Source organism: Hemitrygon akajei, chromosome 4 (genome assembly GCF_048418815.1).
Source record: "Hemitrygon akajei chromosome 4, sHemAka1.3, whole genome shotgun sequence".
Lineage (NCBI taxonomy): Eukaryota > Metazoa > Chordata > Chondrichthyes > Myliobatiformes > Dasyatidae > Hemitrygon > Hemitrygon akajei.
Window position 1 is genome coordinate 185,269,656 of NC_133127.1, and position 19,803 is coordinate 185,289,458.

Here is a 19,803-nt window from a genome sequence, read left to right on the forward strand (position 1 = left end):
GTGCTGAGTGTGTGCACACTTTGATGTCTTCCTCCGGTATATTCTTATAAAGGGCTTGGCTTTATGATGCCTTTCCACCATACACAGTAGAATATTCTATTTCTTCAGTAATAGGGATGTGTAAATGTGTATATATTGTTTGTGTACTGAATTTAAGGTAGATACTTTGTTTATTTTGTAATATGAGTGTAAGTACATTGTGGGGTGCATCATATTCTAATTCACATGTAGCCCTAAGTTAGCTTTGTGGGTAATTAAAGATGGTATGCCCGAGTGTCTAAAATATGGGGCAGATCGCTCTCAGTAGAAGAGAGAAAGATTGAGCTGCTAGGATTTCACACTCGACAAAGTATGGATCTATTTATTGTGTTTTCTGGTAGATATCTTTCTGTAAATATTTGCAGTCTTCTTTTCACTATTTTCACTAACTTTTGCAAGATTTTTGATACATCTAATAAACACTTTGCTTTGCGGCAAAGTTTGTGGATGACACGGAAGGGTAGTTTGTGTTGAGGAAGGTCGACAAATTGGAAGAAAAGGCAAAAAATGCGTCGGATGGAATAAAGTGTTGGGGAACGTATGATAATGCATTTTGGTAAAAGGAACAATAGTGCAGACTATTATATAAATGGGGAGAAGGTTAGAGGTGCAGAGGGACTCAGGAGTCCTCAAGTAAGACTCCAAGAGGGTTAACTTACAGGTTGAATCTGTGGTAGAGAAGGCAAATGAATGTTGGCATTTATTTCAAGGGAAATAGAATATAAAAACAAGGAGATAATGCTGAGCCCTTTTAAAACACAAGTCAGGCCACACTCAAAGTATTGTCAACAGTTTTGGGCCCCTTATCTCAGAAAAGAGGAGGTTCACAAGATTTATTCCAGGTGTGAAAGGGTTAACATATGACGAGCATTTGGCAGCTTTGGGCCTGTACTCACTGGAATTTAGAAGAATGTGTGGGGATCTCATTGAAACCTACCAAATGAGAAAGGACTAGATAGGGTGGATTCAACTGCTGTGACTGTTTCCAGAACTAGAGGGCACAATCTCAAAACTGAGGGAGTGACCCTTTAGAACAGAGGTAAGGAGGAATGTTTTTAGCCAGAGATTAGTAAATCTGCTACCTGCGTATTTACTCAAACTACCTGCGTCTCAATATCACCAAGACCAAGGAGATGGTGGTGGACTTTAGGAGATCTAGGCCTCTTATGGAGCCAGTGATCATTAATGGAGAATGTGTGGAGCAGGTTAAGACCTACAAGTATCTGGGAGTACAGTTAGACGAGAAGCTAGACTGGACTGCCAACACAGATGCTTTGTGCAGGAAGGCACAGAGTCGATTGTACTTCCTAAGAAGGTTGGCGTCATTCAATGTCTGTAGTGAGATGCTGAAGATGTTCTATAGGTCAGTTGTGGAGAGCGCCCTCTTCTTTGTGGTGGCGTGTTGGGGAGGAAGCATTAAGAAGAGGGACGCCTCACGTCTTAATAAGCTGGTAAGGAAGGCGGGCTCTGTCGTGGGCAAAGTACTGGAGAGTTTAACATCGGTAGCTGAGCGAAGGGCGCTGAGTAGGCTACGGTCAATTATGGATAACTCTGAACATCCTCTACATAGCACCATCCAGAGACAGAGAAGCAGTTTCAGCGACAGGTTACTATCGATGCAATGCTCCTCAGACAGGATGAAGAGGTCAATACTCCCCAATGCCATTAGGCTTTACAATTCTACCGCCAGGACTTAAGAACTTTTTAAAAGCTATTATTAATGCTTTTTGAGATAGTGATTTAGATGCATATCATATTTTTTACTGAATTAAGTATTGTATGTAATTAGTTTTGCTACAACAAGTGTATGGGACATTGGAAAAAAGTTGAATTTCCCCATGGGGATGAATAAAGTATCTATCCATCTATCTATCTATCTATCATCTGTGGAATGCCGAGCCACAGACTGTGGTGGAGGCCAAGTCCGTGCGTATATTGAAGATGGAACTCGACTGTCTCCTGATCGGTCAGGTCACCAAAGGATATGGTGAGAAGGCAGGTGTATGTGGTTGAGTGGAATCTGGGATCAGCCATTATGGAATGGAGAAACAGACTTGATGGGCCGAATGGCCTAATCCTGCTCCTATGTCTCATGTCTTGCATGAAGCCGCGAAGCAACTCCAACCATCTTTTCTTTGGTCAAAACCGACGATTGTAGCACAATCCTCACTTCTTACCTTCTCCTGTTTTTCTGTGCACATGAAAGCTCACCAGCACCTCTACATCCTTAGGAGGCTGAAGAGATTCAGAATGTCTCCAATTTTCATCGACGCACCGTAGAAGGCAGTCTGTTTCGATGCTAACAGCTTGGCATGGCAACTGCTGTGAATGCAATCACAAGTAACTACCGAGAACTGTCAACACATTATAGTATATCATGGAATCACCTCGCTGCCTCAGTAAAGTAGCCAGTCTAATCAGAGACATCCATCTTAGATAACTTCTCTTCTCCCCCTCCCATTGTACAGAAGATAAAAGAGCCTGAAAACGTGTATCACCAGCCTCAACGACAGCTCCTATCCTACAGTTATCAGCCTCTTAAACGGATCTCTTCTATGATAAGCTGGACCCTTGGCCTCACAATCTACTTCATTATGATATTGCAATATTGCGTTTTGTTACTTACCTGCACTGCACTTTTTCAGTAGTTTTTCCACTTTATCCTGCATTGTTATTATTTGACATTCTGGCTCAATGCACCACGTAATGAATTGATCTGTACGAACAGCATGTAAAACAAGCTTTTCACTGCATCTTCATACATGTGACAGCAATAAACCAATACCTATACGAACCAGTTCTCAGTCCAGGCCGCTATGTAACCTCCAATAAGAGTCCAATTTTTTCAATATTTCCCTTCTAATGTTTACTCCAAATTCAAATACACATAAACTGCTTCACCTTAATCAGTTCTGCATGTTACCTCATCAAAGAAACTTGAGTGGATCTTTTTTTTTAAGAGATACAGCACAGTAACAGGCCTTTTTGGCCCAACAACCCCACGCCGTCCAACCACACCCATGTGACCAATTACCCTGGTGAGCCGTACGTCTTTGGAATGTGGGAGGAAACCCACAGGGTCACGGGGAGAGCGTACAAACTCCTGACAGACAGCAGTGGGAATCGAACCCGGGTCGCTGATGCTGTAATAGTGTTAAGCTAACTGTTACGCTCCAGTGCCACTCCAAAAATGAAACCATTTTGTGTATCAGTTTTCAACTTCTGGAAACAAAGGGATGCAGTGTTTCTAATCCTCATTTCTAATCACAGTTACGTAGCAGTTAGCGCGGCACAATTACAATTTGGGGCATCGGAGTTCGGGGTTCAGTCCCAGCGCTCTCTGTAAGGAGTTTGTATGTTCTCCCTATGCAATGTGTGGGTTTTCTCTGGGTGCTCCAGTTTCTTTCCTCAGTCCAAAGACCTACCGGTTAGTAGGTTAATTAGTCATTGTAAATTGTCCCGTGGGTGGGAAAGGGTTAAATCGGGGGTTGTCAGGGATTACAGGGTGGAGGAGGTTGAAGGACCGAAAGTGCCTATTCTGCTGCATCTCTAAATAAACAAATAATTGCACGCATGTACATCAAAATGTTTGGAATGTGGGAGGAAACCAGAGCACCCGGAGGAAACCTATGTGGTCACGGGGGAGAAGGTACAAGCTTGCTTACAGACGGTAGTGGAACTGAACCCAGGTCTCTGGCGCTATAATAGCATTACCTTAGTCGCTATGATACGGAGCCACCCCACTACCATGCCGCCAGCTAGATAGCATCTATCTAAGATGACTTCCTTTCTTAAATCTGTGTTGACACTGCCCAATCCTATGACTATTATTCTTGCAGTGTTCCTGATAATAGCGCGTTCCCACAACTGATGACTGAGAGGTAGATATTAGCCAGGGCTCTGAGGAAAATCCACACACTCTTTTTCAAAATGATACTATAGGAATGTTTTTTATTCCCTGAAGCAAGGAGGCTTTGGTGTTTTGCATATCCAGTAGATGGCACGTCATGGAGTCACAAAAAGCCCTTTGGCTCAACTCCTTCGACGGTAAGTTGCCTGCATGAGCTTATCCCATTTCCCTGCAATTGGTCTGTGTCCCACTAAACCCTGCCTATCCACATATGTGTCCAAATTTCTGAGTGTTGGGGTGAGGTGGGGGTGACGTGGTGTTTGGGCAATTTTAACGACGGGCCAGATGGATGGGAAAGGCAGGGTGTTGGGACCAGTGGTCAGGGCTGTGGCTGGTTCTTCTCCACTTTCCACTTTCCTCGGCGCTGAGGCTATGCCCCGTTTCGACTGCTATGGGCCTTGTGTCTGCGAGCTTTGCAACGATTTGTCTTGCTGTGTGTCGAACTGAGACCGAGTCTATGGGACTGTTCCAGGCTTCGGGTCTATGGACTCACTTTTGTTCTCAATGCTATTACTTGCTTTTACTGTTTGTGTGATTTATGTCTTTTTTCTCTCTCTCTCTCTCTGCATTGGGGGTTCATCTTTTTTTAATTGGGTGCTTTTGTGTTTCTTGTTTTGTGGCTGCCTGTAAGCAGACAAATCTCAAGATTGTATAATTTATACATATTTTGATAATAAATGTACTTTGAATGTAATTATACCCACCTCCTACCACTTTTTCTGTCAGCTCATCCCACTTACACACTACCTTGTATGTGAAAAAAATTCCTTTCAGGCCCCCTTTAAATCCTTCTCATCTTACATTAAACCTTTGCCCTCTGCTTTTAGACTCTCCTGTTCCAGGGAAAAAAATGATTGTGATCATCGGTAATGACTGAAGTCTAATATGGAAAAGGTTGCACAGGCTCAATGGACCACTTCGAGCAATTATTTATGAGAAGATCAGCTCATCAGAAGTAGTGGATTCTGGAGAAGGAGAACCTTTAGTAAGTAATTCTATAACCATGAGCAACTTCCATGTATGATAACTAAGTACCAGAACATGGCAGTGACAAAATTCACATTTGTGCTGCTTTTCCATTGTCCAAACCTCAGTACATTTGGTGAGATAATGTGTTAACTAGAGTATGTCATTGCTTTGGATAGATGTAAATAACTGAACTCTGTGGTTTTGGATACTTAGTGAGTGTTAACCTTGTGAGGAATTTTATTAATTATTCATGATTATAAAAAAAATTAAGCAGGGATATTCCTATAATTGATTTGTTATCTTGACACCTGCCCTTCAAGAAGGAAAACACAGGGTCTCTGAGGTACAGAGGCCTCTGTTTTTCAAGAGGCCTGATCGCACGCCTCCCGAATCCCAACCAGCTTGCAGCTCTGGTTCCAAAGTTCTCTCTGGAGATCTTCGTTGTACGAAATGTCTGCTGATTTCACCTTCTGGCCATTGGCGAGATAGAAACCTCCAGAGCCTTCTAAGCTGGGTGAGACTGCCGCATATATCACAGTGGAGGCCCCCTGGCTCGGAGTCTGCAGTAGGAAAGAGGAACAAAAACCGTGAAAGTGGATTTAGTGGCCTGCGAACAAAATAGAGGTGAAGTATTTTAGCCCCACATTAGTACTACTGTGTAGATTTTATAAAGGAAAAGATGCCCAGGAATTGTAAATTGCCTCAAGCCAGACTGCTCTTTGCTGTGCTTTTAACCTTAAAAAGAAACTAGAATTCTTCACTTATCTGCCTGTAGGTTTCATGATACCACACGTTGATTAAGTCCCTAGAAAAAGTTAGGGTTGGTGATTAATGGCATTAGGGACTTAAACTCTGTGATTTACAGCATTTTCCTGTTCAGCCTAGTGAAGAAGAATTGAAATTGCATGAAGTAACAGACAGTTGCAGAATTTTAAAATTCACGTATTTTTTTCTTACTTTCCTGACTATTTTCCTCTCTATCTTAAACAGTCCATAAGACATAGGAGCTGAATTAGGCTATTTGGCCCATTGAGTCTGCTCCAACATATATCATCCTGGCTGATATTAACAATATTTTTCCTAGTGCATCACATTCTGGGCTTGACCTTCCTTTAATTCACCTACTTCCTTTCTTCATTCCTTCTCCAGTACATGGACAGGAAGGGTTCAGCAGATGGACAGGAAGGGTTTAGCAGATGGACAGGAAGGGTTTAGTACATGGACAGGAAGGGTTCAGCAGATGGACAGGAAGGGTTCAGCAACTGGACAGGAAGGGTTCAGCAGATGGACAGGATGGGTTCAGCATGGACAGGAAGGGTTTAGCAGATGGACAGGAAGGGTTTAGTACATGGACAGGAAGGGTTTAGTACGTGGACAGGAAGGGTTCAGCAGATGGACAGGATGGGTTCAGCATGGACAGGAAGGGTTTAGCAGATGGACAGGAAGGGTTTAGCAGATGGACAGGAAGGGTTTAGTACGTGGACAGGAAGGGTTTAGCAGATGGACAGGAAGGGTTTAGCAGATGGACAGGAAGGGTTTAGCAGATGGACAGGAAGGGTTTAGTACGTGGACAGGAAGGGTTTAGTACATGGACAGGAAGGGTTTAGCAGGTGGACAGGAAGGGTTCAGCAGATGGACAGGAAGGGTTTAGCAGATGGACAGGAAGGGTTCAGCAACTGGACAGGAAGGGTTCAGCAGATGGACAGGATGGGTTCAGCATGGACAGGAAGGGTTTAGTACGTGGACAGGAAGGGTTTAGTACATGGACAGGAAGGGTTTAGCAGGTGGACAGGAAGGGTTCAGCAGATGGACAGGAAGGGTTTAGCAGATGGACAGGAAGGGTTCAGCAACTGGACAGGAAGGGTTCAGCAGATGGACAGGATGGGTTCAGCATGGACAGGAAGGGTTTAGTACGTGGACAGGAAGGGTTTAGCAGATGGACAGGAAGGGTTTAGCACATGGACAGGAAGGGTTTAGCACATGGACAGGAAGGGTTTAGTACGTGGACAGGAAGGGTTTAGCAGATGGACAGGAAGGGTTTAGCACATGGACAGGAAGGGTTTAGCAGATGGACAGGAAGGGTTTAGCACATGGACAGGAAGGGTTTAGCAGATGGACAGGAAGGGTTTAGCAGATGGACAGGAAGGGTTTAGTACGTGGACAGGAAGGGTTTAGTACGTGGACAGGAAGGGTTTAGTACATGGACAGGAAGGGTTTAGCAGATGGACAGGAAGGGTTTAGTACGTGGACAGGAAGGGTTTAGCAGATGGACAGGAAGGGTTTAGTACATGGACAGGAAGGGTTTAGTACGTGGACAGGAAGGGTTTAGCAGATGGACAGGAAGGGTTTAGCAGATGGACAGGAAGGGTTTAGTACGTGGACAGGAAGGGTTTAGCAGATGGACAGGAAGGGTTTAGCAGATGGACAGGAAGGGTTTAGTACGTGGACAGGAAGGGTTTAGTACATGGACAGGAAGGGTTTAGTACGTGGACAGGAAGGGTTTAGTACATGGACAGGAAGGGTTTAGCAAGTGGACAGGAAGGATTTAGTACATGGACAGGAAGGGTTTAGCAGATGGACAGGAAGGGTTTAGTACGTGGACAGGAAGGGTTTAGTACATAGACAGGAAGGGTTTAGTACGTGGATAGGTGGTAATATGGGCCAAATGCGGGCAAATGGACCTAGCTTGGTGGGCACCATATTTAGCATGGATGAGTTGGGCTGAAAGGCCTGCTTTCATGCTCTATTAATCTATGACTATTCCACCTCTGTTTCTTGCTTCGTCCTTACACCTTTCTGGTGATTCCATTTATTTAGGGCTTGGACTGTTTAAGGCTCATACTTCTGGCAAATGGAAATAGACATATGGAGTCAAATAGCACACACCCTCCTATTTCCTCTTTTCAGTAGTTCGCTGTCCTCTTCTATCACATCCCTTCTTCTTCAGTCCTTTACTTTTTCCACCTATCAACTCCCAGCTTCTTACTTCATCTCCCCTCCCCCTCACTTGGTTACACCTATCACCTGCCAGCTTGTACTCCTTCCCCCAACCCCCAGCTTCTTACTTTGACGTCTTACCCTTTCGTTTCCAATTCTGTGAAGCATCTTAGCATTTCAACTTAGAGTCGGAATATTAATGTCTGAGTACTTAACAACATTAATTTGCATTTATATAGCATCATTAGCGCAATAAGTGTCTTAGGATATGGATGGTGGGCATTAATTGGTATAGAATTATAATGATATTAGAACACAACATTCAACTAAATTTCTCCATAAAGCACATCTTATCTCGAAGCCAATATAGGTAGTACGAGATTCATTCTGATACTTCTCAATAAACAAGATGCCTAATGAAACCAGTACAGCAAGCGGTCAAGAGAAAGTGGCCTATAAAATGATGAAATCTGATACAAATTAGTGCTTGGGAAAGACTACAATCAGTCACTGAAACGGTACAGGATGTCCTTACCGTTGATTAAGGTGCTGGGGTAGAAGGATCTCAAGGTGGTATATTGTGACATATTCATATTTTGATCATAAATTTACCTTAAACTTTGAACTTTGATAATATTTTTCCAAGTTAGCATTGATGAATTAGCACAACAGAGCTGAAAGGAAGTTGATGGCATTATGTAGACAAGTGGCTAAATTGGTTGTCAAGCTCTTCCCTGCACATTCCAACTCATGTCATTGGATTAGTGAATTTTTTTGTCAGGAAAGACTCCTGAGGAAAAAAAAAGCCTTATGAAGAAAGCTTAGCAGCGCCCCTACTTTCTCAGAATTTTGAAAAGAATTTGCATGTCATCTAAAACTTTGACAAACCACTGCAGACGTGTGGTGGAGAGAATATTGATTGGTTGTGTCACAATCTGGTATGGAAACACCAATGCCCTTGAATGGAAAAGCCTACAAGTAGTGGATACGGCACAGTCCATCACAGGTAAAGCCCTCCCCACCACTGAGCACATCTACAGGGAGCGATGTCACAGGATAGCCAAAACCATCTTCAGTGTTTTCCACTATCCAGGCCATGCTCTCTTCTCACTGCTGCCATCAGAAAGAAGGTATAGGAGCCTCAAGACACACCCACTGGATTCAGAAACAGTTACCACCCCATAACTTCACTCAGATTTATTTACCCCATCGCTGAAATGTTCCCACAACCTATGGACTCTCTTTTGAGGACTTGGCACACATTTTCTTGATATTTAATGCCTTTTAATTTATTATTATTATTATTATTATTATTATTATTATTATTTTGTTTTGTATTTGCACAGTTTGTTGTCTTTTGTACATTGGTTGTTGTCCATCCTTTTGGGAGTGGTTTTTCATTGATTCTATTTTGCTTCTTGCATTTCCTGTGAATCCTGGAAGAAAATGAATCTCAGGGGTGTATATTGCGTCATATATCTACTTTGATAATAAATTTACTTTGATCTTTGAACTTTGGGTTTGTCAAAATCCAGGTTTTACAGTTGGCATTATGTAACAGTGGAGCTGAGTTCACAACCAGATTGGCTATGATCTTATTGAATGGCAGAGCAGGCTCAAAGGGGCAGACATCTTATTTTCTTATCCATGTTCCATTAAGCTGTGAATTCCACCATTAAAACAAACCAAGGCCTATGGAAGACTGAATAAGTTTGAATTTTAAACTTACTCATGGCTTCATTCAGGCCCAGGAGAAGCAGAAGTCTATTTCCAGGACAGAAATGCCCATTATCGGGCAGTCTCTGTCTAACAGTACAATTCAGTTTCCCAATGAGCACAAGATATAAAACTGAGAACATGTGCTTTCAGGCTCATGGACAGCTTCCATCTGGACTATGGATTGGACCTCTTATATAATAAAGATGTTCTTTGGATCTCTCAATCTCCCATATCATGCCCCTTATATATTATTGTCAGAATCAGAATCAGGTTTATTATCACCGGCATGTGACGTGAAATTTGTTAACTTAGTAGCAGCAGTTCAATGCAATACATAATTTAGCAGAGAGAGAGAAAAAATAATAATAAATAAAATAAAGCGTAATAATAAATAAACAAGTAAATCAATTACGTATATTGAATAGATTTTTTAAAAATGTGCAAAAACAGAAATACTGTATATTAAAAAAGTGATGTAGTGTCCAAAGCTTCAAAGTCCATTCAGGAATCGGATGGCAGAGGGGAAGAAACTGTTCCTGAATCACTGAGTGTGTGCCTTCAGGCTTCTATATCTCCTACCTGATGGTAACAGTGAGAAAAGTCCATGCCCTGTGTGCTGAGGTCCTTAATAATGGACGCTGCCTTTCTGAGACACCACTCCCTAAAGATGTCCTGGGTACTTTGTAGGCTAGTGCCCAAGATGGAGCTGACTAGATTTACAACCTTCTGCAGCTTCTTTCAGTCCTGTGCAGAAGCCTCTCCATACCAGACAGTGATGCAGCCTGTCAGAATGCTCTCCATGGTACAACTATAGAAGTTTTTAAGTGTATTTGTTGACATGCCAAATTGTTTCAAACTCCTAATAAAGTATAGCCACTGTCTTGCCTTTTTTATGACTACATCAATGTGTTGGGACCAGGTTAGATCCTCAGAGATCTTGACACCTAGGAACTTGAAGCTGCTCACTCTCTCCACTTCTGATCGCTCTATGAGGATTGGTATGTGTTCCTTCATCTTACTCTTCCCAAAGTCCACAATCAGCTCTTTCGTCTTGCTGATGTTGAGTGCCAGGTTGCTGCTGCGGCACCATTCCACTAGTTGGCATATCTCACTCCTGTACGCCCTCTCGTCACCACCTGAGATTCTACCAACAATGGTTGTATCGTCAGCAAATTTGTAGATAGTATTTGACCTATGCCTAGCCGCCCAGTCATGAGTATACAGAGAGTAGAGCAGAGGGCCAAGCACACCCCCCTGAGGTGTGCCAGTGTTGATCATCAGCGAAGAAGATATGTTATCACCAATCCGCACAGACTGTGGTCTTCCGGTTAGGAAGTCAAGGATCCAATTACAGAGGGAGGTAGAGAGGCCCAGGTTCTGCAACTTGTCAATCAGGATTGTGGGAATGATGGTATTAAATGCTGAGCTGTAGTCGATGAACAGCATCCTGACATGGGTGTTTGTGTTGTCCAGGTGGTCTAAAACCATGTGGAGAGTTACGGAGATTGATTCTGCCGTTGACCTATTGTGATGATAGGCAAATTGCAATGGGTCCAGGTCCTTACTGAGGCAGGATTTCAGTCTATTAATTACCAACCTCTCAAAGCATTTCATCACTGTAGATGTGAGTGCTACCGGGCGATAGTTGTTAAGGCAGCTCATGTTATTCTTCTTTGGCACTGGTATAATTGTTGCCTTTTTGAAGCAAGTGGGAACTTCTGCCCGTAGCAGTGAGGGGTTGAAAATGTCCTTGAATACTCCTGCTAGTTGGTTGGCACTGGTTTTCAGAGCCTTACCAGGTACTCCATCGGGACCTTCTGCTTTGTGAGGGTTCACTCTCTTTAAAGACAGTCTAACATCGGCCTCTGAAACATAGATCACAGGGTCATCAGGTGCAGCAGGGATCTTCATAGCTGTAGTTGTGTTCTCCTTTTCAAAGTGTGCATAGCAGGCGTAGAGTTCATCTGGTAGTGAAGCATCGCTGCCATTCATGCTATTGGCTATTTCTTCACTATTTTTGGTTGGTACGGCTGTAATGAAACTGAATTTCCTTCGGGATCAATAAAGTATGTCTGTCTGTCTGGGTTTTGCTTTGTAGGAAGTTATGTCTTGCAGACTCTGCCAGAGTTGCCGTGCATCTGATATCACCTCCAACCTGATTCGAAATTGAACCTCTGCCCTTGAAATAGCCCTCCACAAATCACACCTGGTTTTCTGGAACAGTCCTGGGTTGCTGGATTTGAATGCCACAGATATAGCCTTCAGGAGTCGACGTACCTCCTAATTGATCTACGGCTTTTGCTTTGGGAATGTACAGTAAGTCTTTGTAGGCACCCACTCATCTGCCTGGACTGCATCTTACATCATATTCTGCATTCTGTTTTTTAAAAAATTTTGTATCACCTCAAAGTACTGATATAACGAATGATCTGTCTGGATCGGAATCACTTTATTGCCAGTGTGTGAAACATAGCAGAATTGATATTGTGGTTCGGTGCCAAGCGCAAAACACAGGACAATACCAGAATAGACAACACAATGGCAACCAACAGTTTACAAGATAATAGTGCAAATAGTCATGAGCAATCAACAATTAGCAGAACAGTCTCATATGCAAATATCAGTAATCAAACTTAAATGAATGTGAACATACTGTACACCTGCTTGTTAAAGCAAATATCTAATCAGCCAATCATGTAGCAGCAACTCAATTCATAAAAGCACACAGAAATGATCAAGAGATTCAGCTGTTGTTCAGACCAAACATCAGAATGGGGAAGAAATGCGACCTACGTGACTCTGTGGAACTATTGTTGGTGTCAGATCGGGTGGTTTGAGTGTCTCAGAAACTGCAGATCTACTGGGATTTTTGCGCATCTAGAGTTTACAAAGAATGGTGTGAAAAACAAAAGATGCCCAGCAAGGGGCAGTTCTGTGGGTGAAGCAGCCTTGTTAATGAGGGAGGTTAGATGGGTATGGCCAGACTGGTTCAAACTGAACCAGTTCCAGAACTGTACCAGGCGACAGGATCTCAAATCACATTACAACAGTGATGTGCAGAAGAGCATCTCTGAATGCAAGATATGTTGAACCTTGAAGTGGATGAGCTACAACAGCAGAAGACCAAGAACATACACTCAGTGGCTACTTTATTAAGTACATGGTTTCCTAAAAACTGAGTGTATAATACTTTGATAATAAATTTACTTTGAACTTTGAATTACCAATCTGGCAGAGAGGAGGAGATGAGGCCTCCAGCAAATTAGCCATAAATATATTGAATGGCAGGGTAGGCCTCAGGCTCGAGTGTCCCATTCTTGTTCTTATTTTCTCATTTTCTTTCATTGATAAAATAAGGACTTAAATGTACGCGGTGCCATTCACAATCCTGAACAATCCCTCCTTTACAGCCCAAAAACAACTTCTGAGATGTGTTTATTCTTGCAATATCATGGATTCAGACGCTAATGCATTTCAGCCTTGGCCAGATACTGAAAGATCAGGCTTCAGATGCTTAAAAACAATTCACTTCTACCCAATTAGAAATCCATTTTATTCCTTCAGTTCGTAGTCAAATAAAGGTCGCAGTGATAGACTTTCGATATACGTCTGCAGGGAATGAGTCAGAGAAAGAGAAAAAATAATCTAAATGGATATTGACAGGGACAAAATAATTATATTTGTAGGTAACAGTTTGTTTCTGAAAGGGTAATTGAGAAAATGTTTAAAACAATAATTAAGTTTTCAGCAGTTGCATATTACCAGACATTGTTTGCCTGACGCACAATAAAGAGTCACGGCATCATTTGAATAAAATAACAGAGGGGTTATCCCTAGAGTCGTGGAGAGCATTTATCCCTCAGTCAGCTTCACTGAAATCCAATTATATGGTCAATATGTTGTAGCTGCTGACTTGATCCATTATTGCAAATGACAATTGCTTTTTCCCAAGAAAATAACCATCAGTTCACAACAAAATAATTGTTTTTTTCTTCTTCAGTCTTCTTCCAGCCTCTTGCTTCATATCCCCTCCTTGCCCCTCACCTGCTCTCACCCCATCACCTGCCAGCTTGTACTCCTTCCCCATCCTCAACCTACTTATTCCGGCTTCATCCCCCTTCGCCTCCAGTCCTGATGAAGGCTCTCAGCCTGAAATCCTGACAGTTTATTCCCCTCCATAGACGCTGCTCGATTTGCTGAGCTGCTCCCAGAACGCTGTGTGGTTATAAACATTTCCAGCATCTTCAGAATTTCTTGTGTTTATGAAAATAATTCTTTTTTAAGGGAGCCACCTTGAGATGCTGGGAGAAATGATTTAACTATATACATGCTCTTAAAGTTACTTGGTAGGTTACAGTGGTTATATTTGCTTAGAATACCACTCTCTGACATATTATAATACATTTAAAATAAAGAATGATTCCTCTTTTGCACACTTGCATCCCAGAGATCAGGTCATGTTAAAATTTCTTTTTATAGAATATAGAACTTTACAGCTCAGTGTTTTGCCAACCTTTTACCTACTCCAAGATCAATCTAACCTTTCCCTCCCACATAGACACCCCTTTTTCCACCATCCACGTGCCTATCTAAAAGATTCCTAAATGTCCTTAACATACTCGCCTGGACTACCACCCTCCGCAACGTGTTCCATGCACCCACCACTCTCTCTGTAAAAAAAACATACCTTTAACATTCAACCGTCCTCCAATCACCCAAAAATTATGCCCCCTCGTATTAGGGGGAAAATGTCCCTGGCTATCCACTTGATCTACACCTCTTATAATCTTGTTCACCTCAATGAAGTCACCTCTCATCCTCTTTTGCTCCAGAGAAAAGCCCCAGCTTGTTCAAGGTACATAAGACTCATGAGACACACCCTGTAGTCCAGGCAGCATCCAGGTAAATCTCCCCTGCATCCTCTCCAAAGTTCCCACATCTTTCTCTTAATGAACTGACCAGAACTGAACACAAAACTCCAAGTGTGGTCTAACTGGGGTTTTATAGAGCTGCAACATTACCTTACAGCTCTTTGAATTTTTCTCTGAATGGATGAGATTTCTTATCTTGTATTCTCCTATTTGTGATGACATAGATTCGGGCCATTTTCCCGTCAAATTCAGAATCAGAATCAGGTTTAACATCACTGATATGTGTCATGAAATATGCTGCTTTGCAGCAGCAGTACATTGCATGAGTCTTATGCAATCATCATTATGTGCCGTGTAATATGACATAAACAATCAGAGTTTCATGGCCATGATAGTTCTTGGCAAATTTTTTCTACAGAAGTGGTTTGCCACTGCCTTCTCCTGGGAAGTGTTTTTACAAGATGGGTGACTCCAGCCATCATCAATACTCTTGAGAGATTGTCTGCCTGGCATCAGTGATCGCATAACCAGGACTTATGATATAAGCTCATCTGACCATCCACCACCTGCTCCCATGGCTTCACGTGACCCTGATCAAGGGGGCTAAGCAGGTACTACATCTTGCCCGGGTGACCTGCAGGCTAGTGGAGGGAAGGTGTGCCTTACACCTCCTTTGGTAGAGATGCACCTCAATCCTGCCACCCAACATTGCAATACATAACAATAAAACTATAAATTACAATAATAAATTTGTGTTAAAAAATAAATTAAAAAAGTAGTGCATAAACTACTAAGGCCATTCATTTTCCATTAAGAAAACTGAAGGTGAAGGGGAAGAAGATGTTCCTGAAACATTGACTGTGCGTATACAGGCTCCAGTACCTCCTCCTTGATCCATTCCCTTATTTATTGCCCTTCTGGTTGGAGTCATAGAATAATGGTGTCACACCTACTGAGGAAATATTCTCTCCATGTCCACTCCATCTAGACCTTTCAATATTCAGAAGGTTTCAATAAGGTCTCCCATCATTCTTCTAAACTTCACAAAGTACAGGCCCAGAAGTATTAAATGTTCCCCAACCATAACCCTTTCATTCCCAGAATTATTCTTGTAAACCTCCTTTGGACCCTCTCCAATGCTCGCACATCATTTCTTAGATAAGGGGCCCAAAACTGCTCACAATATACCATGTATTCAGTCCTGATGAAGGATCTCGGCCCAAAACATCGACTGTTTACTCTTTTCCATAGGTACTGCCTGGCCTGCTGAGTTCCTCAAACATCTTGTGTGTGTTGCTTTGGATTTCCAGCATCTACAGATTTTCTCTCGTTTCAAATCCTACACAAACCCATTTTGTATTCTCACCTTTGTGCTTCCATCACTTCCCATCACACTCTACCACTCAATTATATGCTAGGGCAATTTGTAGTGGCTAATTAACCAATGAACCAACCAGCCATGTCTTTGGATGTGTGAGCAAGCTGAAGTACCACGAGCAGGTCCATGCAAGGAAGGCCACCCAGAAGCAATGTACCCATAAAGGTCTCAAGCAGAAGAATGAAGCTTCCTAATATGTATTCCTTACAATCTAGCACGTGAGAATCTTTACCCCAAACCACCAGAACAAAGTCTGATGTGTTAAATTGATCAACAGCAACACGCATATCAAAATCAGGTTTAATATCACTGATCTATGTCGTGAAATTTGTTGTTATGCAGCAGTACATCACAACACATAATAAAAGAACTGTAAATTACAGTAGGAAGTATATATGCATATATTAAAATAGTTAAAATATTTAAGTAGTGCAAAAAGAGAAAAGAAAGTAGTGAGGTGATGTTCATGGGTTCAATGTCCATTCAGAAATCTGATGGCAGAGAGGAAGAAGCTGTTCCTGAATTGCGGAGTGTGTGCCTTCAGGCTCCTGTATCCCCTTCCTGATGGTAGCAATGAGAAGAGAGCCTAGGTGGTGGGGTTCCTTAATGGTGGATACTGCCTTTTTGAGGCATCACTCACCCAGCGTAGTGGTTAGCACAATGCTTTACTGAACTAGCGACTCGAGTTCAATTCCAGTGTAGAGTTTGTATATTCTCCCCGTGACCGTGTGGGTTTCCTCCGGGTGCTCTGGTTTCCTCCCACAGTCCAAAGACGTACCAGTTGGTGGGGTAATTGTCCCATGATTAGGCTAGGATTAAATTCGGGATCACAAACAAGAGAAAATCTGCAGATGCTGGAAATCTGAGCAACACACACAAAATGCTGGAGGAACTCAGCGGGCCAGGCAGCATCTAGGAAAGGAGTACAGTCGACGTTTTGGGCTGAAACCCTTCGGCAGGACTGGAGAAAAAAAGCAGAGGGGTAGATTTGAAAGGTGGGGGGAGGGGAGAGAGACACATCAGGCGATGGGGGAGAGATAAAGCAAAGAGCTAGGAAGTTGATTGATGAAAGAGACAGAAGGCCATGGAAGAAAGAAAAGGGGGGAGGAGCACCAGGGGGAGGTGATGAATGGGCAAGAAGATAACATGAGAGAGGGACATGGGAATGGGAATTGGTGAAGGTAGAGGGTGGGTAGAGGAGGCATTACTGGAAGTTTGAGAAATCGATACTCATCAAGTCAAGTCAAGTCACTTTTTATTGTCATTTCGACCATAATTTGGTATTGAGGAGTCTGATAGCTTGGGGGAAGAAACTATTAAATAGTCTGGTCGTGAGAGCCCGAATGCTTCGGAGCCTTTTCCCAGATGGTAGGAGGGAGAAGAGTTTGTATGATGGGTGCGTGGGGTTCTTCATAATGCTGTTTGCTTTGCGGATGCAGCATGTAGTGTAAATGTCCATAATGGCGGGAAGAGAGACCCCGATGATCTTCGCAGCTGACCTCACTATCCGCTGCAGGGTCTTGCGATCCGAGATGGTGCAATTTCCGAACCAGACAGTGATGCAGCTGCTCAGGATGCTCTCAATACAACCCCTGTAGAATGTGATGAGTATGGGAGGGGGGGGGGGTGGGAGATGGACTTTCCTCAGTCTTCACAGAAAATAGAGATGCTGCTGGGCTTTCTTTGCTATGGAGCTGGTGTTGAGAGACCAGGTGAGATTCTCTGCCAGGTGAACACCAAGAAATTTGGTGTTCTTAATGATCTCTACCGAGGAGCCGTCGATGTTCAGTGGGGAGTGGTCATACCATGCCCTCCTGAAATCAACAACCATCTCTTTTGTTTTGTTCACATTCAAAGACAGGTTGTTGGCTCTGCACCAGTCCGTTAGCCGCTGCACCTCCTCTCTGGAAGCTGACTCATCGTTCTTGCTGATGAACTTGATGGTGTGATTCGAGCTGTGTGTTGCAGCACAGTCGTGGGTCAGCAGAGTGAACAGCAGTTGACTGAGCACACAGCCTTGGGGGAGGGGGGGGCCCCCATGCTCAGTGTGATGGTGTTGGAGATGCTGCTTCCAAACCAGACAGACTGAGGTCTCCCAGTCAGGAAGTCCAGGATCCAGTTGCAGAGGGAGGTGTTCAGGCCCAATAGGCTCAGCTTTCTAATCAATTTCTGAGGGATGATTGTATTGAATGCTGAACTGAAGTCTATGAACAGCATTTGAACGTATGTGTCTTTTTTGTCCAGGTGGAGAGTGGTGGCAATGGTGTCGTCTGTTGAACAGTTGGGATGGTACACAAACTGCAGGGGGTCCAGTGAGGGGGGCAGCAGGGTCTTGATTTGCCTCATGATGAGCCTCTCGAAACACTTTATGATGATGGATGTGTGTGCAACGGGACGGTAGTTATTGAGGGAAGACACTGAAGACTCCTTCGGCACGGGGATGATGGTGGCGGCCTGGAAGCACGTTGGAACGACGGTGCTGCTCAGGGAGATGTTGAAGATGTCAGTGAGAACATCTGCTCGCTGGTCTGCACATCCTCTGAGCACTCTGCCAGGAATATTGTCTGGTTCAGCAGCTTTCCGTGGGTTGACCCTGCACAGGGTTCTTCTCACATCGGCCACGGTGAGACACAGCACCTGGTCATTTGGAGGAAGGGTGGACTTCCTCGCTATCAGGATGGGTGGCCTCCAAGCCGATAGCATGAACATCGATTTCTCAATCCAGCAATGACTCCAACCCCCATCCCCTTCACCAATTCCTATCCCCTTGTCCCTCTCTCATGTTGTCTCCTTGCCCCTGGTGCTCTTCGTCCCCCCCCACCCCTTTCTTCTTTCTTCCATGGCCTTCTGTCTCTATCACCAATCAACTTCTTAGCTCTTTGCTTCATCCCTCCCCCTCCAAGTTTCACCTGTCATATGAAGCTTCTCTCTCCCCTCCCCCAACTTTCAAATCTACTCCTTCAGTCCTGCCGAAGGGATTTGGCCCGAAACGTCGACTGTACTTTTATCCATTGATGCTGCCTGGCCTGCTGAGTTCCTCCAGCATTTTGTGTGTGTATTTTAAATTGGGGATTTGCTGGGTGGCAGGCTCAAGGAGCCAGAAATTGTGCTTGCTTTGTAACTGCATCAATACGTTGGGCCTACTTCAGAGATGCTGACACTCAAATACTTGAGCTTGCTCAGCCTTTCCACTTCTGATGTCTCGATGAGGACTGGTATGTGTTCCCTCATAGAGAAGGTACAAATTTACCTCGGATCATTATGGTAAATGAACTGCAGAGTATCAGATGTCCATTGCACTCCCTTCCTGATATTCACCCTTTAATACAACAAAACGTCAGGAGACAAAATTATTCTAACCATTGCCCAATGACTGTTAGCTAAGATAAAGCCCAACCTAGGATACTTAATGCACAAACACTGAAGGCTCTGCAGGTGTTGGAAATCTTGAGCAACACACACACAATGCCGGAGGAACTCAGCAGGTCAGGCAGCATCTATGAAAATGAATAGGCTGAGTGTTTATAAAATTATTTTATTCTTTATAATTGTTGAACATTGTTGCCTCCTGCTGCATGTCACGCCCTGACCAACACACCGCAGCAAGTTACTAATGCCTGTAAATGTACAGTTATATGGTGAATAAAGTCGATCCTTCATCCTTGATACTTGAAATGCAAAGCTGTGGGTGGATGGCGCAAGTATTCGTTTTGTTTAAATAGCCTGAATTGAAGGTCTGTAAGCAGATCTGTAAGTTATTGCCATGGGACCTCCTTTCAGTTGTAGTAATGCCTTGAAATCCATATTAAGCAGAGGAATAGTGCAAGTTTATTGTCATTCATCCATACACAAGTATACGGCTAAATGAAACAATACTCCTCTGGGATCAAGGTGCAAAACAGTATATATAACACATACAGCACATATAATAACATTAACACAATAATCTTGACAGATAATAAAAAATATTCTGTAGATAT

The 19,803-nt window shown here is 43.2% G+C and overlaps 1 protein-coding gene across 2 annotated transcripts in view; it reads right to left on the minus strand.

The window, feature by feature from the left end:
• Positions 1 to 5,131: 5,131 nt before the first annotated feature.
• Positions 5,132 to 19,803, minus strand: part of dhrsx (dehydrogenase/reductase (SDR family) X-linked) — a 393,322-nt gene continuing 378,650 nt past the window's right edge. For both annotated transcript variants that reach the window (XM_073044204.1, XM_073044203.1), the window contains exon 7: positions 5,132 to 5,478. In XM_073044204.1, the coding sequence (XP_072900305.1) occupies positions 5,281 to 5,478 (198 nt within the window). In that variant the 3' untranslated portion in view covers positions 5,132 to 5,280. The remainder of the gene's footprint in view (positions 5,479 to 19,803) is intronic.